We start from the raw sequence: 26,711 nt of genomic DNA on the forward strand, positions 1-26,711 counted from the left end.
CCCAAAGCACTCAACAGGTTAGGCAGCATCTAGAAGAAGTAAAAGAGTTAACACTTTAGATAGAAGACTTTGTTATGAGAGAGAAAACTTAGGTAGCTGAGAGTTGGGGTGGGTATAGAGAGGGATAGTGATAAGATAAAGTGAAATTGCTGTCTCTGGTTGTTGGATTAATTAGGACAGCTCGAGAGGGAGGAACAAACCGGACGTCATGGTACCCTGGCTGTTAGCGTAATGCTTTACGTCGCCAGCTGTAAAATCAGGGTTCAATTCCTGTCACTGTCTGTACAGAGTTCCTACATTCTCCCCATGTCCACATGGATTGCCTCCGGTTTTCTACCACATTCTAAAGACGTACGAGTTAGGGTTAGGAAATGTGGGCAAAATATTGTCATGTCGGAATTATGGCAACACTTGAAATATCTTGGTCTGTGTTGGCCATTGAACTGCATGTTTCGATGTTTTGATGTACATATGACAAATAAAGCTAACCTTACTTTATCTTATCAACAACATAAAAAGGTCTGTACTGAGGGCATTTAAAGAGAAAGAGCACAAACAAAACTGCAAAATGCAGAGCTGTTGGATATACCCAGTAGAGATTATATAATGGGTTGAGTTACTAAAATGGATCACATATTCATGTATCCCTTCAGACAGTTTTAAAGTGTCTGGCAGCCAAACAGTACCTCTGAAGAATGAAAAATAACATTCAGTGAGGGAAACTTTCAGCAACTCAGAAAGCATCCTAAGAAACCGAAAGGGTTCATATTTTGGATTGAAGTATGTGTGTTGAGTGATTATTAACAGAACAATGAGCCATATGAAAACAAATTCCCACAAACATCTATGTGATAATGGTGAAATTATGTTATAGTGTTGTTGATGGGGGGGGTGGGGTGCGCAAATGTGGACCCGGACACTTGGGAGAATCTTGCCGTTCTTCTTCAAACCTGTTCCAATGGATATTCCAGTCACAATCAAGAGTAAATCTGCAGTTGCTGGAAAACCAAGCAACCCACACGAAATACTGGAGGAACTCAGCAGGTCACGCAGCATCTATGGAAAAGAGTAAACAGTCGATGTTTCAGACTGAGACCCTTCATCAGGACTCTAATCCTAATATACTTCATAGATTTTCCCTCTCTATTATTGTGCATTACATTTTACTGCTGCTGCAAGTTAACAAATTTCATGATATACGGCCACAATATTAAACCTGATTTTGATTCTACGTCCACCTGAGAAAGCATGTAGGTCTCCGTTTAGCTTCTAATAAAACTATAGCTTCAATGTAAACAGTAAGAAATGCAATTTTTTAAAGACTTGTTCATTGTTGCTAAGATTTAATCTTTATCATGCAATACCCAGGTATAGGTTTACATATAAGACAATGCATGGTCATTGAGAATTACAGGCATAATTTTGGTGGCTGTGACAAAATAATTAAAAAACACTTGATTAGAGCTTGGACAGTTTATCTCTGTTATCTGAGCCTCAGGATTGTGCTATTGACTTTACATAAGGAAGTTGTAAATTCCTGACATTCAGATCTGCCTCAGATCATTCTGGAGTGAGACTTGTGAACAAGAGTTATTTTGTGAAAATGAAGAGAAGAAATACTGATCGTGTAACTGATTGAACAGCTTTCTTTTTCCACATTGTGATCGTAAGCAATTTAGTCTGTATACAGGGGCGCTGTGATTAATTAAATGCTTTCCTTTTGCTTGTAGACTCATCTAGTTTCAACAATTACCATAATTCACCTGTGTACACTGAAGTACTTTAAAGATAGCCAATGAAGATTGCTTGCCTTTTCTGTTATTGCAAATGAGGATAAGATGAGGGAACACACCCCAGTCCTCACAGAGGAGTCAGAAGTGGTAACAGTGAGCAATTTCAAATTCCTGGGTGTCACTATCTCTGACGATCCAACCTGGACCCAACATATCATTACAGCTACAAGGAAGGTAACACGGAGCTATATTTCATTAGGAGTTGGAAAAAAATTGTTATGTCTCCATAAACATTCGAATATTTTTACAGATGTACCGTGGAGAACATTCTAACCGGCTACATCACCGTCTCGAATGCTGGTGGGGGGTGGGTGGGGAGAGCTACTGCACATGATCAAAGTAAGCTGCAGAGAGTTGTAAACTTAATCAGCTCCATCATGTGTACTAGCCTCTACACCTTCAAGGAGCAATGCCTCAAAAATGCAACATCCATCATTAAGGACCCCATCACCTCTTCTCATTTTCACCATCAGGAAGGAGGTACAGGAGCCTAAAGGAATGATTCAGGAACAGCTTCTACCCCTCTGCAACCTGATTTCTGAAAACACATTGAACCCTTAAACACTACCTCACTATTTTTTGTTGGTTTTTTTTGCACTACTTATTTAATTTAACTATATACTTACTGTAATTCAGCTTTTCGCTCCATAATTATATATTGCATTTTACTACTGCTGCAAAGTCAACAAATTTCATGACACATGCTGGTGATATTAAACCTAATTCTGATACTTTAAAATACATTACCAAGGGAGTGAGGCACTTTACTTAAAACCTTAAAATCTCTTACAAGAGAAAATCTGCAGATGCTGGAAACCCAAGCGACACACACAAAATGCAGGAGGAACTCAGCAGGGCAGGCAGCATCTACGGAAAAAAGTACAGACGACGTTTCAGTCCGAGACCCTTCAGCAGGACTCTGATTGTCAGATGTCAGTAGGTGCACAGTTGTTCTTTCAAGTTTTATATTTGGCAGAAAGTTCAATCCAAACATAAACATTCATATCTTGATCAAATTCCCATTACTCCAACAGTTATAATACAACTTCAGAGACCACACTTACCTGCCTGGTGTTAACTTATTCAAAGATTCAAAGTGCATTTATTATCAGCAAATGTATAAATTATACAACCTTGAAATTTGTTTGCTTCGCAGACAGTTACAAAGCAAGGAACCCAAAAGAACCCAATTAAAATTAAAGACCAACCTCCAGTACCCACAGAGAAAGAGAAAAATACAAATCATGCAAACAATAGAAGCAAACAACAACAATAACATTCTGAACCAAGCTGAATCCTTAAGTCCAAATCCACAGAGCAGCTCAGAGTAGGCTCAGTATTCAGTTCATCATATTATTCATCATGACTAGAACAATAAAGCAATTTAAAGGGCTTTTTATAGCACTAGTAGTTTAGAAAAGGAGAACTATCTATAGCTGACTAATCAGGCTAACAACAAATCACTTTATTATCTGGCCCTTGTCCCAGTTGTTCGGCACTGCTCTTGAAAGTATCAAGAACATGTGTGGGAGGCGCAGCACAAGCAAAAGGTGAAACCAAGAGAAACTCCATTAGATGCAGAAAATCTGAAAAGCAAAAATGATGAAAGCAGTCAGCTGCTTGGGCAGCTGGTGTAGAAAGAGAAAAGTAGGACTCATAGTTGTTTTGCGCTCTTTGCTATATTTATTATTACATTGCATTGGGGTGAGATGTGTCTGGAAGGTGCCCCTTCCCTCCATTATCCTGCAGTTCACCCTTGGGCAAGCTGTAGCACCTTCTTAGCACCCCCCCTCCCTTCCCTGGATCAAGGTCATGTGAAGCCATGGGAGCAGGTGATGGATGGTCGTATGAGCAGCTGGTACATATCACAAATCCTGGTTCTGCGACCACAGTCACCGGGCAGGCGATCTCTAGAGTATTGGTAATGGCTGGGGTCACCCATCTTGTAAAGACACTGTCCAGAAGAAAGCAATGGCAAACTTCTGTAGAAACATTTGTCAAGAACAATCATGGCCATAAGACCGTGATCGCCCACGTCATATGATATGGCATATAATGATGATGATGATGTACTTTGTGGGCTTCACAGAGCAAAGAACTTCATTGCTCCCTGGTGTATATAAGGAATGCAAAGTCCACAATTCTAAAAGGGTACAAGGGGTCTCGGCCCGAGATGTCAATTGTTCATTTCCCTCCACAGATTCTGCCTGACCCGCCAAGCTCCCCAAGAATTTTGACTGTCTTGACAAGATTTCCAGATTCTGCAGAATCTCTTGTCCCTATGAACAGAGCAATCAATTGTTAAGTGTGCACAGGTGAAATTGGCAGGACAAGTTGAGAAAGTCGTTTCAACAAACAAAAGGGATTCCAAGCTATATAAATAGAATAATAAAATACAAGAGAATTACAGTCACAATGAAACTTCAGGAAGCAGTAGTGTGGGCACAGTTCTGGGTAATATGGATTCGGAAAGATGCAAAGTGTTTGGAGATGGTGCAGTAGAGAGTTACTAAAGTGATTTCAGGGTACATTGAAGAGACTTTAATTACTTGGATGGCCCAGAGCAGCCAGGCTGTTTTCCTTGAAATAAAGATGGCTAACAAGACATCTGATTGACTTGCTTAAAATCATAGAGTATAGAAGGAAGAACTAGAGGGAAATCACTACCATTTGCAGAGGGCAATGAAACCAGGGTGACGAAAGCGATGGGAAGAAGTTTCATGAAGAAAAGAATGTTGACACAGTGCATGGGTAGAAGTTGGAATGCACTACCTGGAGTAGGGCTGGAAAATAATTCAACTGGAATTGAAAATGGGAGGGAGCAGGATCATTTTCAGAAAATTGCATCGTAAAGGGAAATGTGTGGGTCAGTGGGATTAATTAAATGGCTTTTATATAAAGCCCATACCGACACGATGGGCCAAAATAGCTACTTACTGTTCTGCTCTTCTGTGATACTCATTAAAATACGCTCAGACTAGACCAAGTTTAGTAATATTGCGACACATTTGGAGCACTACAACCATTCCTAGTCATCACTTTTGGATTGATTTTAAGCCCTTAGAGAGAATGAAGAAACAATTTACCAGAGTAGCTTCAGGATGAAGGTTTTAGCCGGAGGGTTAGACTAGAGAAATTTGGGTTCTTCACCCTGGAGCAAGGAAAACTGAGATAAAAATAAGTAAATTTGTGCAAGGTGGTGACTGATTTAGATGGGGTAAATAGAGAAATGTTGTTCCCTTTAGCAGATGGTTGTAGGGAAATAAGTTTGAAATGAAAAGTAAAAGAGTACTAGGATGAGAGGAATAACTTTATGTAGGGAGGGATTATAATCCCTTATCACTGTCTGATGAGTGAGTGATACCCGACAAAATGTCAAACCTGGACTTCAAAAGGGATTTTGAAGGAAAATCAGTTAAAGAGCTACATGGAAGGCTCTGGACAATGAACTGCCCTACAAGGGCTAGTATGGACTTAATGCACTGAAAGGTCTTGAGTTGATCCAAATTTCTCCAGTCTAACCGTCCGGATAAAATCTTCATCCTGAAACTATTCTGGTAAATTCTTTCTTCATTCTCTCTAAGAGTTTAACATCCTTCCAAAAGTGGTAACTAGGAATGGTTGTAGTACTCCAGATGTGCAACAATATTACTAAACTTGGTCCGGTCTGACCAATCTTAACATCACAGAAAGCACACACTCAACGATTCAGGAACAGCTTCTTCCCCTCTGCCACATGATTCCTGAGTGGACATTGAACCCATGAACACTACCTTGCTACTTTTATAACTAATGCATGTGTGTATATATATATTTACAGCAATTTAGTTTTTTTTCTATTGTTATGTATTGCATCGTACTGCTGCCACAAAGGCAACAAATTTCATGCCGATGATATTAAAACCTGATTCTGATAGAACAGAAGGTTCACACGGAATTAGATTTTCAGGCTAGAGATTGTAATGCCATTAACAATATTAAAGAGTACACCACTAAAGACTTAGTTCCACCTCATTCAAAAAGACTGAGCATTTTCACAGGTTCTCATTATCTAATGGTTGTAGAAAAGCCAGCGAAAATGCGACATGTGGAGCAGCAAGTTTACCACTGACAGCAACATAATCTAAACATAAGACAAGGTAGCCAAGCTCAATTTTCAACTGAGGAGTGTTATGGTATGGTTGCAGCTTTAAACTATATCTTGTTGCAGAGGTAGCAAAGAACCCCTGGGGGTTCCCTGTTATTCTTTTCATCATTCTGGCTTCTCCACAACCACTTGCTCTCAAATTGTCCTTACCTTCCCGATACACTGTCCACTCTACAATATTGGTATTTCAAACCTCCGTCACTGTTGATATATGTAAGATTCAGTTATCTCGTTTATCCTCCACTTTCCTTTCCTATTATTCTGTTCACTCCTCACTGTCCAACTGCCTCAGGAAGACGTAGGTGTTGAAAGTGAAATGCCCTCTCGCCCCATCTTGCACAGGGGATAATGGAGAACCTTTTCATTTATTTGTTGATGCTTTTCCAGCCTTTTCAGCCACACTGCCCAGCAATCCCCTGATTTGGTCCTAGAATAATCACCAGACAACTTACAATGACCAATTAACCTACCTATCTTTGGACTGTGGGAGGAAACCCATGCGGTCACAGGGAGAACATACAGACAGCAGTGCAAATTGAACCCGGGTCGCTGGTACTGTAAAGCGTTGTGCTAACCAGTATGCTATCATGCGCATTCTGTAGTTAGATTACTAGAAGATAAGGTCATTGCAGAAAATACAGAAGATGGAACGATTAGGGTGGCTAAAAAGAAACAGAGGATTGGCATGAAGTCTCTTTTCTGGCAAGATGTAACAAGTAGCGTGCTACTAATATCAAAACTGCTGTTTTAACATTTTATTACGTATATAGATGGACTGAATGAAGGAAACAAGGGTTTGGTTGCTAAGGTTACACAAAGGAAAGTAAGCAATGAGGGCATAAGAATCCGCAGAAAGAAATAGACAGGTTAAGTGAGTAGGCACAGATCTGGCAAACAGAGCAGACTATTGGGAAAATATTAAGTTGTTAATTTTGGCTCAAAAAAAGTTTAAAAATGAAACATAATATATAAATGGTGAGGTACTGCAGAGATTGGAGCGGGAGAGGAGTGTCGATGTCCCATACAAGATCCGCAGAAGGCTGGCATGTGGAAACAGTGAGTAAGTAGGAAAACTATTGAATGTTATGGAAATTAAGTCAAATCACTCTTTCACTTTCTCTCTCAAGGACTCTCAATCAGCCTATAACCCTCATATTCCTCCCACCTATTCCTATCCTCACCTCCTACCCTTTATTCCATGGTCCACTGTCCTCTCCAAGCAGATTCCATCTTTTCCAACCCTAATCATTTCCACCTCCCAGCTACTTACATCATTCCCAATCTCCCCCTCCCTCATCTTCCTACTTCCCTCCCTTTCAGCCTGACTGACCTATCACCAGTCTACCGCTGCTCCACCTCTTCACTCCAGCTTTATGTATTGCCTACCTCCTCTCCTTCTTGATGAAGGGCCCCGTCCCAAAATGTCATGTCCATTTTTCGCCTTAGATAGTGCCTGATTTGTTGAGTTACTCCAGCATTTTGTGTGGTGCTCCAAATTCCCAGCATCTACAATCTCTTTTTTGTCCTTGTAAAATTTGGAAAATGTTCTGCTTCAGCTACTTAGGGCATTTATGAGAATCTATGTGGTATATCGTGTATAGTATTAGACTCCTTGTTAAAAGTATGTTGGTGTCACCGGAAGCAGCTCAAAGAGGGTTTCACTACATTAATTCCTGGAAGAGGCTAGTTGTGCTATGCTGGTCAGGATACACTTGTATATGGGAATATTTAGCAGTGTGAGTGGTGACTGAATTGAAATACATGCAAAATACATTCATATGAGGAGGGAATGTTTCCTCTGCTAAGAGAATCTAGAACCAGGGATCATCGTTTAACAGTAAGAGGTCATCCATTTAAGAGATATGAAATCACTTAGAAACATAGAAAACCTACAGCTCAATACAGGCCCTTCGGCCCGCAAAGCTGTGCCAAACATTTCCTTACCTGAGAAATTACCTAGGGTTACCCATAGCCCTCTATTTTTCTAAGCTCCATGTAGCTATCCAGGAGTCTCTTAAAAGACCCTATCGTATCCATATAACCATATAACAATTACAGCACGGAAACAGGCCATCTCGACCCTTCTAGTCCAAGCCGAACTCTTACTCTCACCTAGTCCCACTGACCTGCACTCAGCCCATAACCCTCCATTCCTTTCCTGTCCATATATCTATCCAATTTAACCTTAAATGACAACATCAAACCTGCCTCAACCACTTCTGCTGGAAGCTCGTTCCACACAGCTACCACTCTCTGAGTAAAGAAGTTCCCCCTCATGTTACCCCTAAACTTTTGTCCTTTAACTCTCAACTCACGTCCTCTTGTTTGAATCTCCCCCACTCTCAATGGAAAAAGCCTATCCACGTCAACTCTATCAATCCCCCTCATAATTTTAAACACCACTGTCAAGTCCCCCCTCAACCTTCTATGCTCCAAAGAATAAAGACCTAACTTGTTCAACCTTCCTCTGTAACTCAGGAGATGAAACCCAGGTAACATTTTAGTAAACCTTCTCTGTACTCTCTCAATTTTATTGACATCTTTCCTATAATTGTATCTGCCTCCATCACCGTCACCGACAGCCCATTCCACTCACTCACCACTCTGTGTAAAAAACTTACCCCTGACATCTCCTCTGTACTTATTCCAAGGGTAGTGGAAGTAGAGAATTTCAATACTTTAAATCAGGAACAGATAGATTCTTGGGATCTATCAAGGGATGAAGGGCCACCATGGAGAAACAGGAATGTGGATTTGAGGGTATAATTACTTCAGCCATAATCTTGCTAAATGGTGGAGCAGATTAAAGAGTCCGAGTAGCCTACCTCTTTCCTCATTTGTAAATTTATAACTTTAACATATTTCACTCAGTTTTTGCTTTTGTTTTTCACAATGAGGCTTTGGCTGTTCTTTCTGCTTTTTAAAAAAGACTAAAGTCAGAAAGAGCAAACACTCAATTTGCCTTTCTTTCCCTCTTTCAGTCAGCTGTAGAAATTCAACATTTATATTTCCAAATGTCTCGTCCTGTCTTACAGGTGTCAATCATTATCTCATTAGTTTTAATTGTTGACACAACAATATGATTTTTCTTTGCTGGAACTCAAACCAAGCGCATCTTTTTCCTTTAATACGGCCCACAGCGCACAGCAGTGCGGCAGTGATTATAACGCCATTACAATGCCAGCGATCGGGCCTCAACTCTGCCGCTGCCTGTACGGAATTGTACGTTCTCCCTGCAGCCGCGTAGATTTCCTCTAGTGGGTCTGGTTTCCTCCCACATTCCAAAGACGTACAGGTTAGGAGGTGAATTGAGCCACGTGGGCTTGCTGGACTGGTTCAGCCTGTTACCCTGCTGTATCTCTAAATACATAAAATGGTAAGAAGGAGATTACCATCCCAGCACAATAGGTACTGCGAATCTAGGGGAATCTGTGAATTAAGGCCCACACTAAATATAGGGAGGTACTTTAGACAAGAGATGAGTTTCAGAAAAGACAGAGAAAAATTGCACTAATGTGATATTTACCTTTATCAATTTACTAATGTCAGGAGATATATCCCTTTACCAAGTAGGGTTAAATAATTTTTAAAAAATCTAAACATGCAATTAAATAATGGCATAGCAGCTATTGCATTATTTTCAAGACATATTCCTTGGTACACTGCAGTTCATTATTCTAACCCAGCAATGCAGCTGATATGCTTGGCAACGCAGGAACAGCATATTTGGGTCCATGTTTAGATTGGCCGATAAAAAAGCACCTAGAAATGGAAGGAAGGATGGGGCGGGGTGGTGAGTGCACTGGGAGAAAGTGACATGAAGGCCGGAATCCCAAGAGTTCAAAATGGTATACAGAAATACTGAGAATACAGTTAATATTATCTGTTGCTATACATGCCTGTTATTGAGGAATCTACAAGTTAGACAGGACTAACTGTAACATTAATATCTTATGTGGGATTATTAATGAATAACACTGGTATGGGGGGGAGGCAACTGCACAGGATCAAAAGAAGCTACAAAAAGTTTTTAAATTAGTCAGTTCCATTATGCCATAGTATCTCAAAGAGCAATGCCTCAGAAAGGTCCATTATTAAGGACCCCCATCACCCAGGGCATACCCTCTTTTTCATTGTAGGAGGTAGGAGGCACAGGAGCCTGAAGGCACGCCTCAGCGATTCAGGAACTGCCTCTTCCCCTCTGCCATCCGATTTCTGAATAGACATTGAACCCATGAACACTGCCTCACTTTTCAAAAATGATTTCTGTTTTTAATTTAACTATTTATATATATTTATACTGTAATTCATTTGTTTTTCTCTCTATATTTATCAGGTATTTATCATTGTACTGCTGCCTCAAAGTTAACAAATTTTGCAACCTATGCCGGTGATATTAAACCTGATTCTGATGTATTGAGAGATGTACAATAAAATTGACTAGATTACATAATTATGCAAAAATCCACAGGACTATTTCTAGTGACTTACATATCCAATCTAATACTTTTAAACATACCAAGACATGTTATCTGTTTCACACTGTTTTATTTATGACACAAGTGTAACCTATGTTATATTGTAGCCAACTCCCAGCAGGGAACTCACACCACTTGCAGTTAGAATCTGACATATTTGTGTTGAGCGAACATAAAATGACTTGTCACTAACATGAAAGGTGCACTGTAAGTGCACTCTAACTCTGTTGGAGACTGTGCATAAGTATAAATTCAGCACTTTTATTGTATAGACAGAAAATATAATATCAACAACATTTGTTAATACTCTATTTAATCTCCCAATATTTGTTTTAAAATATTATTATATTACCATTCAAAGTTCAAAGTAAATTTATTATCAAAGTACAAATATGTCACAATGTGAGATTCATTTTCTTGCAGGCATAATGAGTACATCCAATAGCCATAATAGAATCGATGAAAGACCACTGCAGTCAACTAGTGAGTAAAATACAATGATGATAGTTTTCATATTATCATTAGTTTCTCAATTCATCCATCCAATTAGTAGCATTTCGTTCTTTCAAAAAGGCAGTAGTTATCCTTTGACTTTATTTATCTTTGACCTAAAGGACATTCTTAGCTCTCTCTCACTTACCACTGCTGACAGGAAATAGGAAGATCCAGAAATTACATATTTTCCACCACTATACAGATAAGCTGTGGGTATCGCTCTAATGGATGGTGGGTTATCAGGGAAGTCTGGTATCTCAGCTATATAAACTCAGCCATATCAAACACAATCTGTTAAATAGGTTGCCACCAATTAACACTCATTGTTCAAAGCAGTAGATAAAGCTTGCATGTGCAGTACAACCTATGGAAACGTCAGATCTATTGCACTATTCTTGTTCATGAACCGTCTTGCAAAACACACCTACTTAGTGTGCATCAAATATCTGAGGAAATAATGAAACGTACTTACCTTTTTATTGCTGTAAACATGAGGAATTCTACAGATGCTGGAAATTCAAGCAACACACATCAAAGTTGCAACACACAGCAAAGTCTCAGCCCAAAACATCGACTGTACCTCTTCCTAGAGATGCTGCCTGGCCTGCTGCGTTCACCAGCAACTTTGATGTGTGTTACTTTTTTATTGCACCACCTGGTGAAGCCTCAGATTTAAATGAATGTGTGTTGAGAAATACTTTAGTAACTACACAAAAACATTGGAGTGCTTCAAGGACATTTTCAAGTGGACACCTTCAAGGACCAAACAACAGGAATTCTGCAGACGCTGGAAATTCAAGCAACACACATCAAAGTTGCTGGTGAACGCAGCAGGCCAGGCAGCATCTCTAGGAAGAGGTACAGTTGACATTTCAGGCCGAGACCCTTCGTCAGGACTAGACGAAGGGTCTCGGCCTGAAGTGTCGACTGTACCTCTTCCTAGAGATACTGCCTGGCCTGCTGCGTTCACCAGAAACTTTGATGTGTGTATCTTCAAGGACCAGTGCCTTAGGAAGGCAGCGTCCATCATTAAGGATCCCCACCACCCAGGACATGCCCTCTTCACACTATTACCATCGGGAAGGAGGTACAGAAGTTTGAAGGCACATACTCAGCGATTCAGGAATAGCTTCTTCCCCTCTGCCATCCGATTTCTAAATGGAATTTGAAACCATGAACACTACCTCACTTTTCTGTTATTTTGCACTACTTATTTTACCTGAACTATTTCATATCAATACTTAATGTAACTCAGTTTTTTTTCTCTATATTTATTTATCATGTATTTTATTGTATTGCTACTCTAAAGTTAACAAATTTCACAACATATGCCGGTGATATTAAATCTGATTCTGATCCTGCTATTCCACAGTCATTATTTACTGTAGTTTTGTGCGGAATTTTAGGAATCAGGATTACTCCTATGTTTAAAATGCTTACTTAGAAGTAGTGTGATTGAGATTGTCTTTATCTGTTACTTACTACCAGCCCTCAAACTGTGGGCATTTTTAAATAGCAGCATCATAAAGTCATTGCTGTGTTCTAGACAGGCTCTGTAACTAAAGCAGTTGTTTCAATTGTACATTAGATCTTAGCCATTTGGAAAATGGTATTACCTTAGGATTAAAGCTCTATATTGACTTACTAGATTTTAAAATGGTTGTGACTTTCTAGCAGGTTTGAAAATTATATTTAATATTCTTGGTTATAAATTATTTCTTCAACAACTTTGAGAAATATATATATATTGTTTGAAACACAGTAATATAGATAACAATGAAAAGAAAGTGGATGCACAGACTTTGGACATTGCTTCCGAAACAAAAAACTGGGAAGTAAAAGAATGAACAAATTAAAGTTTCATAAATATTCCTTATTTTTAAAAAGAAAGTTTACATAACTTATCTGACAGCTTTTAATTTTTAGCAATTTTACTACTGAAAACAGTAATCAAAAATTCAGAGCCTATGTTTCGATGTAATAAATCAAGAGTATTGTAAGTAAACTGATGCATGTATTACTATGTGTCCTGTAAATGCCCTGATTGGTTTTAACTGCGTGTACAATAAGTGTCCGTGGTAGGTAGGTTGAATCACTCAACAGTGTACAGTCAATGTGCAAGGTGACTAAAAATCCCAACATTGTTTATCCAATGAACTCATTAAATTGACTTCAACTGGCATTTTAAATATCCACTCCTCTGACAACTACCCTCTGGTCAACTTCATGTAACATGCAAGCTATTTGGAACCTTGAAAGATTCTACCCAAATTCTTCCTCATGTACCTGATGCCCACACTGTATGGTAACTGCAAAATGGTAAGTAGATCCCCTGGTCAGCTTTCTATCTTCACTATAATGCCGTTGCAAATCATGTTATAAAATGAGCTATTAACTTGTAATATTTAATTGTTTTAAAAGTTATCTGGCAATATGGTCAATTGATTTTACATTGATGTATCTCTGTCTTTTTAAATTTACCTATGGAAACCAATATTAGTAGCTTAAAAATAATGACTCACGAGATTGCTCTTTGTAGACTGATGCCAAACAATTATAAACCGCAGTCCTAGGCTCAGCCTGAAATATTAACTGTTCATTCTTTTCCATTGTTGCTGCTTGACCTGTTGAGATCTTCCAGCATTTTGTATGTGTTATTCTGGGAAACAATTAAAAAGTTTGCATTTCTAAAGTTCAAGGTCTACAGTAGCATTAGTTCTGCTACTTTAAGTAAATGCTGCAATTTCTCCCTTTGCATTATATTAAACATCTAAGCAACATCCCTTTAAACCCAAGATGTTTCATGGGGAGACTCTGGGAGGGGACAACACAGTCTGGGTACATGTTGAATGAACAAATGAAAGCCAACAAATCCATCACTAAAATGTTAGCAACACACATCAAAGTTGCTGGTGAATGCAGCAGGCCAGGCAGCATCTCTAGGAAGAGGTGCAGTCGACGTTTCAGGCCGAGACCCTTCGTCAGGACTAAAATGTTAGACTTTGTTTGTAGGTTTCTGAGGGCTATAGCAATATGCTTTTTGGAATGTAATTCAGAAGTGTAACAGCAATGTGTTCAAAGATTCAAAAAAACTTTATTGTCATTCTAACCGTACATCAGCTCTGCAGGGCAGAATGAGACAGCGTTTCCCAGGAGCAGTGCAATCATAACAGCACAAACACAACACTAAATAATAAACATAACAATAAATAGTAAAACACAACAGCCACATGTCAGTTAAAATCAAGTTATAAGTGTCCAGTGCAAGTTAAAAGTGTCCAAAGCAGAGTCAGGTAGAGCAGCTATTTAGCAGTCTGACTGCCTGTGGGAGGAAGCTATTTAGTAGCCTTGTGGTTTTAGTTTTGATGCTCCTGTAACGTTTGCCTGATGGCAGAAGAACAAACGTAATGTTCATAACGGAATTGAGGAACAAATGTTATAGGCAAGAGATAAAAAAAACAAAATATGCAACCTAGAATATGTGCCAGAATGTTACAGAGGGAGGCTGTACTGATGCTTTGAAATAATTTGTAAGAAGCTTGTGATCAAAATACCCAAGAACGTGAATGATACCTGACTAGGGCTTGATATGAGATGAGCAGTATAACATGCAGATGGTTTAGTTTAGGGGAACGTAGAATTTGTATACAATGATTCATGGGAAGCCACAATTAAATTAAACCTGCAGTTAATGTGGATATAAATGAGCAAAGCCTCAGTCGTAAAAATCTTATCCTTGTTTTCAAATCCCTCAATTGTCTTGCCCTGTTATGTCTTCATACCCTAGAAGCAGTATTGTATCTGCATGCACATGCATCCATTTCTGACATTTTGGCATCCACAGATGCAAGGTCCACCACGCTTCTTTGTTACTTTAGATCGTAGCCCAGGAATTCCCTCTCAAAACTATTCTACCATTCCATTTCTCATACCCCTTTTAAGAAGCTTCTGAAACATTCTGATGAGAATTTTAGACAACAGCCCTCATATCTGGCTATGTAGCTTGGCAACTCACTTTTTCCCTCTGAGAATTTTAGATGTTACTTAAAGGTAAACAAAAGGGAGAAATAACTCACAAGATTACTCTATATATACAGATTGGAAACAATAATCAACCCTGGTCCTGATGAAGGGTCTGGACCAATGTTCCCTCTCATTTGTAATGACATGTGCGCAAAAATCTTGTGCTATGCAATTTTTTGCCCAGTGGTGTGCACATTGAACAATTTCTTTATTAAAAAGAGTATAAATAAGCTATTTCTAAAATCTGCAGATAAATCATCATAAGCTCGACATTGCCAACACTGTCCGCATCAGAAACTGGAAAAAAAATGTGATTGTGTACAATCGTGAAATATACTTAACATGCCAATGAGGTAGAATTTTGCGCACAATTTAAATTCCTTTGTGTGCTAGTAGCAAAAGATGTGTGCACACGAGTGCACAACTTGGAGGGAACACTGGTCTCAGCCCAAAACGTTGACTGTTTACTCTCTTCCAATGCCGCTGCTTGACCTGCTGAGTTTACTTGATTTAACTACTTAATATATATTTACTGTAATTCATGCTTTTTTCTATTATTTGGCTGCCACAAAGACAACAAATTTCACAACATATGCTGGCGATATTAAACCTGGTTCTGAGAGAGTTCCAATGACAATACAAATGACAGATCACGGCATATGGGAATTTATGAGGGAAAATGGCAGTTCTGGAAATGAACGCAACATGGGGTTGAAGGTGCGCAAAAGAAAAATGTAAAGATGTTTCAGCAGCCTATGTCAGCAGTTAACATAGAACATGGGAAATAAGCCACAATTTCTGGAGATAACTGTGGAAACTAATTTGGCCTTTAACCTGTTTTGCCAGCGGAATCCATTGATTGCCCATGACATGATATTCAATAGGCAGTTTGATAGTATAGTTACAGCCATGGAATTGAGTGTGATAAGCCAAAGAAGGGTCTCGGCCTGAAACGTTGACTGTTTATTCATGTCCATAGATGCTGCCTGACTTCCCAAGTCCCTCCAGAACTTTGGGTGTGCTGCTTTGGATCTCCAGCAGCCACAGACCTTCTCATGTTTGTGTTACCACAGGATGACACACAATGCTGCAAGTGTTACTTCTGGGACGTTTACTTCTCTTCATTTACAGCACTAAGGCATATTTGGTTACCATTAAGTTGATCAGTCTGGAAGCAATTCACAAATATGTTGCCGTTGGTCCTGAGTTTGAATCCGATAGCATAAAATAAAATCAAATTAATATTGTGTCACAAATATAGGGGTACGGTTGGGGTGTTCATCCAGCCCTAGAAATGACTGGAGATTGTAAGCATTTCCTTACATCAAATGTCAATATTCCTGTTGATACACTGTAAGTGTGCCAATGCTGATTATAAACACCATTAGCCAAAGAAAGCTTTCGCTCCAAACCAATTATGAAATAATATGTTTGCACCATTGGAATCCATAACTTAAAATTGACACAAAGCCAAATGCAGCACATAAAGAATCTGCTTTCCATGGGCAATTTATTTACACAGCAGAAATGCACGTTAAATCCATGCTCCAGTGAAATTATTCTGCTACATGCTTGATAGCAACAGATTTATAAAACAGGAAACATTTATGCTACTATTATTTTATTTTTCTAAATTCCTGAATGATCACAATGCATACCTTGTTTGAAATAAAGGAATTCAATTGGCTTTTTCTTTAAAAAAAAACACGCTTAGGCAGAAAACCAGCTTCCCCAATTTCTATTCAGTTAACATAAATATTCCCTTAAATGCAACTGACCCTACTACTATGGCTAATTATAAAGGGCAGTTTTTGAAGCAGAAGATGATATGTGCGTCGGTACAAAAAGCTGGTGAAGGCAAAACGATAGGTATAAAGGTACTTTGCTGTAGGTGCTGGTTTTTTTTAAAGGAACGCAGCAAAATAAAACTCTCAAATCTTTCTTGGTGCATACCTAATTAAAAACGATATGATGGGTTAACAATTCATTTTGAGGTTATTTCGCCAGCCAATTTCACATTTCACAAATTACTCCCCCTAAAAAAAATTGTCGCTGCTGGAGACCTTTTCCTCCTTTCTACAAAGTTCCGAATGGATGTTTAAGAAACTGGAACTCTCAAAACAACAAGAGCATTATTAGACATACTAAGGTTTTTGTCCACAGCCTTCTCTCCAGGGACTCTGAAAACATTTCTTTGTAGCAATACATTATGATTTTAAAAACATACCACGTGGAGCCTTTTTCTGCAAAGGAAGCGAGGCGCATTGAAGTAATGGCGTATTATGGTTCCTGATGGTTTTAACATACATATACTTCTGCAGAGTTGCAATATTTTTCTCTAATTGTAAATATGCATACTTAATTTAATTATGTTAAAGTATATAAAGCGCACGTCAGTAAAACTCTACGGCGAAGTTAGCATATTTAAAATTACATTTTTTTCCACATTGCTGTCGATTTCGTACCAACCTCGGAGAAATCACATTTTTTAAAAAAGGATGCAGACTATTAAAGAATAAGCTGGATGCACGATAGGCGATAGGAGAGCAATTTAATCAAACGAATTGCGTTCATCAAGAAAATGCTACTCAATATAAATTAAACTGTCCGAATAACAATGAAGAGACTACACAGCAAACTGAATCAAGTGTTGCGCAAAGCGAGAGAGCGTTTAACATGGGTTTGTTTACGAACAAACAAGTTGGTTGACAGTGCAAACAATAAGTCCAGAGTCGCGAATTCTCTCTGAGCGACAATTTTCTTGACCACGTTTTCTCCTCCCTCACTTTTGGTTTATGTTTATAGAATGCCCCATTGTGCTTTGTGTAAATCGCTGTGTGGTGTCGGCGATAGTTTCTTTCGTCCATCCCTCGGGTTGTTTCTACATCAGATAAAATAAAACGATTGGAACTATAGCATTCTCCGAAATAAAAACAAGCACACTTGAAACTTTAAAAGCCGTGCCCGTGCCTCCCGGTCCAACCACCCCCCCCCCGCCTCTGCCACCACCCCTTCAAATTATCTGCAGATTTACGCCCGAGATAGAATCGTGTTTGGCTGTTTACAGATGAATTCGTGGAATAATGGTAAATGTGCAAAAACTATAAAATGTGCCATTTTCTTTGTTTCTTCCATTGGGTTTAAATTGTTCAGGTCAGCAGCGTGATTTGAAGACGGGGGGGGGGGGTGCTCCCATTACAGGACCAGCTGAGAGGCAAAGACTTTGTGAATGAATGAAACTTGATTGAGAAAAAAAAATTGGTTTTGGTTTTGCGTTAACACAAACACAGGGGTTGCAAACTTTGTAAAAGGAAAGGGATATTAAAAATATACACGACGACTGCACTTTGATCTTCACGAGATAACATTAACACCGTTCGGGGAGTGATATGCGGCGACGAACCATCTCTGGTGGCGGGGGTTAGGGAGGGTGGGGGTTGCTTTCCCCTGGGGTGGCCCCACCTTTCAGTGTCTATGCGTGTGGCATACCATGGCTCCAAATAATCCTTTTCCCTGCTGCATAGCCTGTTTGCTGACATTTCCTCGGCGGCCCTACAGAGCTAAAAGACAGGAAATAAACATTTAATGTGACAGGACAAGCCACCATCGCTGTCATAAATAGAACCAGCAACCATCATGCTTGTTAACACGCCCAAGTAAAATGTTTTAAAGCTGTGGGCAAATCGGCTCCTCCCACCAACCCAAAATAAAATCGAATTGTCAATGTCAATCATATTAAAAATAATCGATTGCCAACCAACTTAGAACCAAGTCAGTGTTCTAAAAATTTTCCTTCCCACAGTGTGCATATAAGTAATGAGAGTATCGTGACGGAGGTTTCTTTATTGCGAGGAATAATGTAGAAACAGGCAAACATGAAGTGAAATTTCGCCACTTAGCAAAAAAAGTTTCTAAAGATTCCCTATTACAGCGCCAACAACCGAGTTTAATTATGATTCGTTTTTGTGGGGTTGACAAAACCCGTCTTATTTTCTGATTATCCATTGTCGTTCTCCTAACTGTTACACGCTAGAGGTACAATCGATCTTCTCTTAGGAACTTGTGTTATTTAGCACTTCCTGCAGTAATTTATGGCAATGGCTATTGATTAGTTTTTTTTAGCATGATCATTTCATTCGCTTCAAGCGCTGACGCCATGCAGTCTACAGGAGGTGGAGTCGAGAGCCCACGGGCGGGCAAACTCTCCCGACCGGCTTCTTGGGGGTCCTAGTACTGCCTTTTTTTTTATGAATGAAGTGCATCTGCGAATGAGAGAACCGTCCGTGTGTGTGCGTGTGTTGGGGGGGGGGGGGGAGAGACGAACGAAGCAATATTTGTTGTAAATTCACTGTGCATATACTCTATTTCACTTTGCCTTATTTACGAAAAGCAGTGCCCTGTGTTTGAAACCTGACTTTAAAAATAAATTTACTTTGTGGGTGTTTTTTTTTGTTTTGCAAAACAACGCGTAAAATTCACTATACTGTAAACTTTTCCCCTCTGTCCGACAAGGCACAGGAATCGTGCTCACCCCCCTCCCCGCCCCCCCACCCCAACAACTTTCTTCCCTATTGTGTACAAGACAGAGGAAGGGGAGAAATCCAAATTCCTTGTTCTGAACTGACTCGGCGATCGTGGGAAACTGCCTGCACGTAAAGCAGCGAATTCTTTGTCACTGTTGTTCCTCTGTAATTGATCTCGCTTCATGTCGTTGCGCGGCGCAGATCAAAGTCGGGCTTGGCTGTTGGAGGTCGAGAAAGCGCATGCAGCTTCTCGAGTCGCACAGCGCATCGCGTTTGGAGAGGGGCGAAGATGCTCTCTCCTCGTGTGCAACTAACACCCGCAGGGTGCAAAACGCACAATGCGCGCCGCTGTGTGCGAGCACGGACAACGTGAAAATTATTAACACGGCCCCACCTGACAAATGCCACTCAGTAATAAAGCCAGATTCGTCTTAAAACGGGTTTGAGGAACACGATTTATTGTGCAATGCATTTGAGTTTTGTCTCTGCCGAGAGAAGGGTGAAGCCCGGCTGCCCGCCCCCACCCTCCCGGTGCCCTTTGTACAGCGATCCACCAGTCCCGCCGTGTACGCGGTGAATAGCAGCGGGGAGGGAAACCGAAGGAACTGGAAACCTGTCTGCGTTTCCCTCTTTTTGGATGAAGCGATGCGATTAAAAAAATGTTAAATTGGAAGTTCTCCTTCGGAATGCGCTGTGTTGATCCGACGGGGGTGTATTTAAATAACCTGCTGGATTTCAGCCATTCAGAAGAGGCTTTGTTACAGAGTGCCCGAGCCTGGGACACGTGAGCCCTCTCGTTCTCTTCCAGTGTTGGTGAATTGTGAATGTTTCATCTGGATCTTGTCCAAGCTGATCGCTGTGTTTTTTTTTCTCGCTCTCTCTCTCTCTGGTCCTGCCTCTTGCCCCCTCCCCTCCTCTCTCATTCTCAACCCCACCCCTCCCCCTCCTTTTTCCACCCACGAGTAAAGGTGCTTTTTTACCCATTCTCCTTTCGTGGGCTGGACAAGAATAATAGCCCAAGTAACTCTTTCCCTTTCACTGAAACTCTTGTATAGCGGGTGCTGGGCTCTCTGCTCTTTCCCCCACTTCGTTTATTAGTTTACGGTGCATAAAGTATGATCATTATTGTTACACTTAGCAGGAAACTGCAGTGCCCCGATTTCAGCCTGTGCCGTACCAGCAGATCATAACTGGTCCCTTTCACACTTTAATTCCCATTAAATTTCAATCACCAGTAAAAGCAAGCAGCGGTACCCACTGCATCTTTGGTAGCATCCTGCAATTTGTTGCTCTAGCTCTATTTCTCTTGCCCACCCCCATCTATTTTTCTTTTCCTTGCCTCCTCCTCAACACATTCAACACCAGGGCGGCCGGTGTTACTGCTCCTTGCGTTAACCTGTTGGAGAGAGCCAGATTGTCAGAAGCCGCAATGAGCACAAGAGGTGAAGGACCCAGCCAGTCCACGACTCCCCCGGAACAACCTGCAGAGCCACCGCAGAAGAGAGGTCGGGGAAGACCCAAGAAACAGCAGCAAGTCAGTATAGCGCTGTGCTTTTTTAATTATTCTGTTTTTTTTCCACCGAAGGGATCTATGGAGTGGGTTGGGATAGAGCTGAGGATTAGTTTAAGGACGGTTTTAGTTGCATGTACTGTTACAAGTTGCCATCCCGTCCCTTCCTTCCAGTCTTGGGTTGCGTGTTCAAGGCTGGATGCGCTGAAAAATTTTGCTCGAAAATTTTTCGAGCAAATAAACCCCAATGCGTTGGGAATGAGGCATTTTTATTTCCACCGGTGGTTTTGTTTAAAAGGTAGTTTAGAAAACGCTGACTTTGGTGTGACCGCGACGTTAAATCGGCCCGGCAGCCGACGTCAATAATAGTCGCAAATTGGGATGAAGTATCTGCCCTGAAGTGAATGAAGGGTGTTTGTCGGAGTTACCTGTTGCACATGCACGGCGTTTCGGTCTGCTGTAGCGCTCCGGAAAGGCCGGCAGCTTTTGTTTTTGTTGTTCCAAGTATCACCCATTTAAAAAAAGTGATCCGAAAATCCCGCCTAATTTGATGAGTTGTGGGACGCAGATCGTCGTCCTTTCTGTCGCGCTGTGCCTCTGCGTGGCTGCCACAAAGCTCTCCTTTTCTCAAGTTTTGTGAAGGGTCTTTCCCGAACTTACGCTATTTGGGCAGAGTGACACCATTTAAGGGCGAGAAAGTGTATAATTACCCTTTCCCCCCCACTTTCAGGACCGCGGTAATGGACCTTATTTCATGCAAATACATTGTTTCCAGCCTCCTGTTTTGACCAGGTCACTTCATTGAGGCGTACGCTCTCTAATTTGCTAATACACCGCTGTGTGCAGATGAAATACTTTTGTGTCAAGGGCAATATTTCATTGCCAGTACGAGCACACTAAATGTGTCACTATTTTTATTTTCAGCTCTGATTGCGTTATATTCTAAGCAGGACGTCCTGTAAAGATCGGTTTATTTAATAAATTAGTTTGTGCTTGGATCACGAAGCAGAAGTTTATTTGAGAAGCAGTCAAATGTCTGCTTAGACTTTCCTTCCATTTGGATGTGACACTCTCTTTTTCATTAAATGCCTCCGCGTTGAAAACGCTGCTTGTCGAGAGTGCAGGTTTGCAGCATCATTACTCTCATGTTGTGAGTTTTCTGGGAATCTGGCTGAAAAACGGCTCAAGATGTAGATATTTAAATTTGACTCCTTTTCTCCCACCGAGATTGAAATCCTTTCATTGGATTCATGAGCTGAATGGTTGGGTGTATCGACTTGAATGGCCATCGCCTGGAGAGTGTTCTCCAGAACCACTGTTGGTTTGATGAATGGACACTGCGTTGTTTTGTTAAAAGAAACTAACTTAGAGTCTACATTGACCCCTTTGGAAATATGTGGAATAAATGCTGAAACCACTTTAATTTCTGTCCCACAAAGTTAACACATCGAGTTTGCCACTTTTAGTTAAGTCCAGTTACACATTGTATTCACGTCACCACCTGGAAATATCTCTTTCTTTAATTCAACTTATTATGTCACTGAAAAGTAGTATAAGAAGGTCTATATTGTTTAGGAATATGTACAGATGAAATAATCTAAACAGAACGTAATTTACTACTTTAGAAATTCATTGGTATTTTCTACATTTCTAAAGGAACAGGCAACTAAATTCCTGTTGTTACCAAGCACCAATTTTCTGTATAGAGTTTGCATTTTTTTTGTATGTGCACTTCTTTTTAAAAAAAACTTAATGTATTGGAGCCTTCTTTGGGTCTCTGTTTAACTGGCCACTGTTCCATATTAAATTATAGGAACCCACCGGACCACCTACGCCTAAACGACCTAGGGGAAGGCCAAAAGGAAGCAAAAACAAGGGTCCCTCTAAAGCAGCTCAAAAGGTGAGATTAACTTGTGAACATTTCTGAGCACTAACCACACTCCGAAGACTAGTTTACAAATGAGTTCAATCATTTATCCTGAATACCAGAGGATTTACACCATTTTAGTAATTTGTGTTGTTCGAATCACATTTCCTGCAGTTTGCTATGTCAAAGTAAAGTCCAAGTTTAAAGTAAGAGACCATGAAGGCTTCCCCTAGGAAGGATTATTTTCTGTTTCAATTTTTGAGGAAGTTGAGCAGCTTTGTTGGAGGGAAGCTTTTGTTCTAGTAAAGCCACTCCAGTGAGCTACAGTTTATCATCGTTTCTTGTTAACGTTGTAGCTAACACCATCTAGCTAGAGAAATGTCTGATTTATAAACCTATCAGCAAAGATTAGCATGATCTAGCTCTTGTGTATTTTAAATGTGATTATGTGGTAAGTTCTTAGTAATATATAATGAGCAACAGTTTGTGATACAAATTTGGTGAAAACTTAAAATACTGGGTATCAGTTGACAATTTTGCAATGGATTATGTTGAAATTCAGTTAAAAAAATGTTGTTTTACATTCAATTATAGGGGGAAAGTTTACATGGAAATTTAAGTTGTTAATGCCTACTTACTGAGAAAAGAAAAATTGAAGCAGTTATTTTGCAACTGTATTTTTAACAGGTAGTTTTTATTCATCAAATAAAATGCTACAGCAATGAAAAAGCATTTTGATCAATTCTAAAGCCATCCTATAGCAAAACAAGTTTTTGAAATTTTGAGAGAATGTGTGTGAACAGTGAGATGAAGACAAACTAAGCAAAAGGTTACAAATGTAGTTGGAGTGATCCTCATGTTCAAAATGTTAAAAAGGCAAGCTCTTGTATTCACTGTTAACTTCCTTCAACTATAATGTTTTGGAGAATTCATTCTGAGATTGTGTCCATTAAAGTATATATTGAACTCGGTGCTCCAGAGATCTACTAATTTGTTTTCTCCTTAAGTCTTGCAGTTTATAATTAAATTGATAAACGTTACTATAAAGCAAATCATATAGGATATAATTCCTTGTTTTTATTTGCGAAAGTAAATTTAACTTGACAAGAAACACTGGTAGATTAATATATTTGTTTTTTGCATTTAACAACTAAGGTGTTTTAACAATGACTTCTCTTCTAGGCCAATGTGTTGCTAAAAAGAATTTGATTATACTTGTTCATTAGTAACGTAAGTGCAACAAGGACTTGACAGTGTGTCATTTTGAAAAAGGCAACTGTAATTTCTGGGCTCAGTATTGCAGAGAAGTTTTGGCGACATAAGGATTCCATCACATGATATTTTTGAGAAATGTGTCACTACCACTTTATCTTTGTAGATAAAAGGCTATTGATGTGATAAGTTTAACAGATAAAAGGAAATAAAGATGAAGCTTGTACTGGAAAAAAATCTGATTTAAAGTTTAAAGATTAAAATTGATTCATAGCCTTAGTCTTTTGGATTGGTATCAACTTCTTTCTGAAATAAAATCAAATTTAATATTCTCTAAGTTATTTTTTTTAAAACTGCATTTATAAAATAAAAAGTAGAACATAAAACTTCATTGAGAACAGAAACATTGAAGGTTTCTTTAGCTCTGATTTCAGAATCATTGGTCTACGTAAGAGTGTATTTAATACTGTATTGCTTTTTAAAATATCTCATAGTGATCTGGCAACAATTATTTGTCCAGTACACTGTCAATTACTGCCAGAACTGTACCTTTGTCACTTTTATGCTGATGTCTAGCTATTGTTTTGCAAGACAGATCTCTATCCAGGAATTGTATATTATTACATTTATATTATTACTTAACAAAGAGTGAATGACTAAAGAACACTTCATATTCATTAAATTATTTAAACAGGTCTTGTCTTGATAATTGCATTATAGAGTGCAGGTTTAATTTCTGTTGCACCTAACAGCAATGTACAAAGGTACAGCACAAAAGCTCCACCTTTATTGATTCAGATCCTATATCAATTGTCTCCCCTTGTTTCAGATACTTCACTAACCCTGAAGTTCAGGTGACGTGCAAATCCACATGTTAATTGTTAACATTTGAGACTTAGATGACCTATTTAGTTAGAAACGTCATAGTCTTGACAGTGGATATTAATCATCCTGCTGAAGTTATCAGATTAATTTATCAACTCTACAATTGGCAACTTGGGGCTAGTGACTTCTATCTTTTGCTCAAAATGATCCGATTTCTGAGGTAAACAGACAGGTTTTAATACAGAACTGTTAGTTTTTCAAAGCAAGCAGCTTCAAAAGAAATAGGATATATTAGAATTTTTAATTTAAATATTAAAGATGCTTTGCATTATTTCACTATACTGGAGGTAAGTCCTTCATGTAGTTTCTCACTCCTTGGGTGAATTAATGCATTGCCTTGGAGATAATCAGATAATGCTATGATTTGAGGTATCAGATAGTTATTAATATCCCAAACAAGCTCAAAACTAGATTGCGCACATAGGTTACCCAGAAAATGAGTTGTTTTGTTGAAGAACTGAAATAATTCGTTGGACTGATTAATTGAGGATGTCTGCAAGAATCAATAAATTTGAATCGGGAGCAGTTAAGAGAGTGAAGACACATGCAGTCTGTGTACTATTTTAAGTTGTAATGGGTCCTGTACAATAAAATTCTTAAGCAGGTGAAGATAACATTGTTTTTCCAATTATTTTGTTAGAAAGCTGAGCCCAGTGGTGAGAAACGACCTAGGGGTAGACCTAGAAAATGGGTAAGTACCACTCTCTTTAATTATATTGCAAAGTATTGGACTTGTTTCTTTTGTCATCTTGCAACCCTTCCCACCCCTTATTAGGCAAGAATATATTGCTTGTTCAACTGCCTAACTTTTCTTGTATTGAGGAAGTTCATTTTCCCTCAAGATGCATCACAACTGAATTCTTTTCTGCCATTGCCCAATATTCTCTTGTGACCATTATCAACATTGATTCTGGAAAACAACTCAGGGCAAGGAGAAAAAGTGATTTTTGTTTTCCTTTTGCTCCTTCAGAAACAAATGAAGAGAATTGGTTTTGCCCATGTGGCAAAGTTATCGTGATTACATTTAAGCAGACAGTAAATGCACTTCAGTCAATGTTATATGAGTGCTGCTGGGATTGTGAAAAGTATTCATACAAACTTTACAAGATTTAAATTGCATCCCACATTTCCACTGCTTTTTCTGCTGGTTTGCCTTGTTGAATAGGGAGAGTTCTTCCTCCTAAGAGGAAGTAAGTTGGAAACAGTCAGTGATGGATTGAAGTTTCATTTAGGTTGTAATAAACAGTCATTGAGAAATTGCTCACTTTCTTAACTACACTATTGTAACAAATTTTATTTATGAACATGCCAAAAAAGGGCAGAAGTAGGCCATGTGGTGTGTGTTCATACTCTGCCATTCAGAGATGGCTAATCTAATTTTTTTTCCTAAATTCTTTTTTTGTCTTTTATTCTCTTTAACCGAAAATCTGTCTCAGGCTTGAATATAACTTTCTTTCTTTCTTTTTAAATCTTTTTATTGAATAAGTATACAAAAAGGTAAGCCATATAGGCACTAATACACTGTTAGAATATAATAAAATTACAGGAGATATTAATACAAAAAAAATGATACAAACAATGTAATTTAAACATAACATACTAAGGTAACATAATAGTATACTAATTTTTATATATATCAATAGAGAAAAGGAAAAAAAAAACCCCCAAAGAAACGCCGTGCAACTAACTAAAAGCAAAGCAAAGCAATGGGCTAACTTGGAACCAAGCAGAGTTAAAAAACTTAAAATCACGTCTTCAATCCCGACCTCCATTAAAAA

The 26,711-nt window shown here is 39.1% G+C and overlaps 1 protein-coding gene across 1 annotated transcript in view; it reads left to right on the forward strand.

Moving 5' to 3' along the window:
* The first annotated feature begins 20,056 nt into the window (after positions 1-20,056).
* hmga2 (high mobility group AT-hook 2) overlaps positions 20,057-26,711 on the forward strand; it is a 150,325-nt gene continuing 143,670 nt past the window's right edge. Inside the window, exons 1-4 of the mRNA XM_072269341.1 lie at positions 20,057-20,243; positions 20,825-20,993; positions 22,783-22,869; positions 25,574-25,624. Coding sequence (XP_072125442.1) covers positions 20,119-20,243; positions 20,825-20,993; positions 22,783-22,869; positions 25,574-25,624 — 432 coding nt within the window. The 5' untranslated portion in view covers positions 20,057-20,118. The remainder of the gene's footprint in view (positions 20,244-20,824; positions 20,994-22,782; positions 22,870-25,573; positions 25,625-26,711) is intronic.

Source organism: Mobula birostris, chromosome 9 (genome assembly GCF_030028105.1).
Source record: "Mobula birostris isolate sMobBir1 chromosome 9, sMobBir1.hap1, whole genome shotgun sequence".
In the NCBI taxonomy this organism is placed as follows: domain Eukaryota; kingdom Metazoa; phylum Chordata; class Chondrichthyes; order Myliobatiformes; family Myliobatidae; genus Mobula; species Mobula birostris.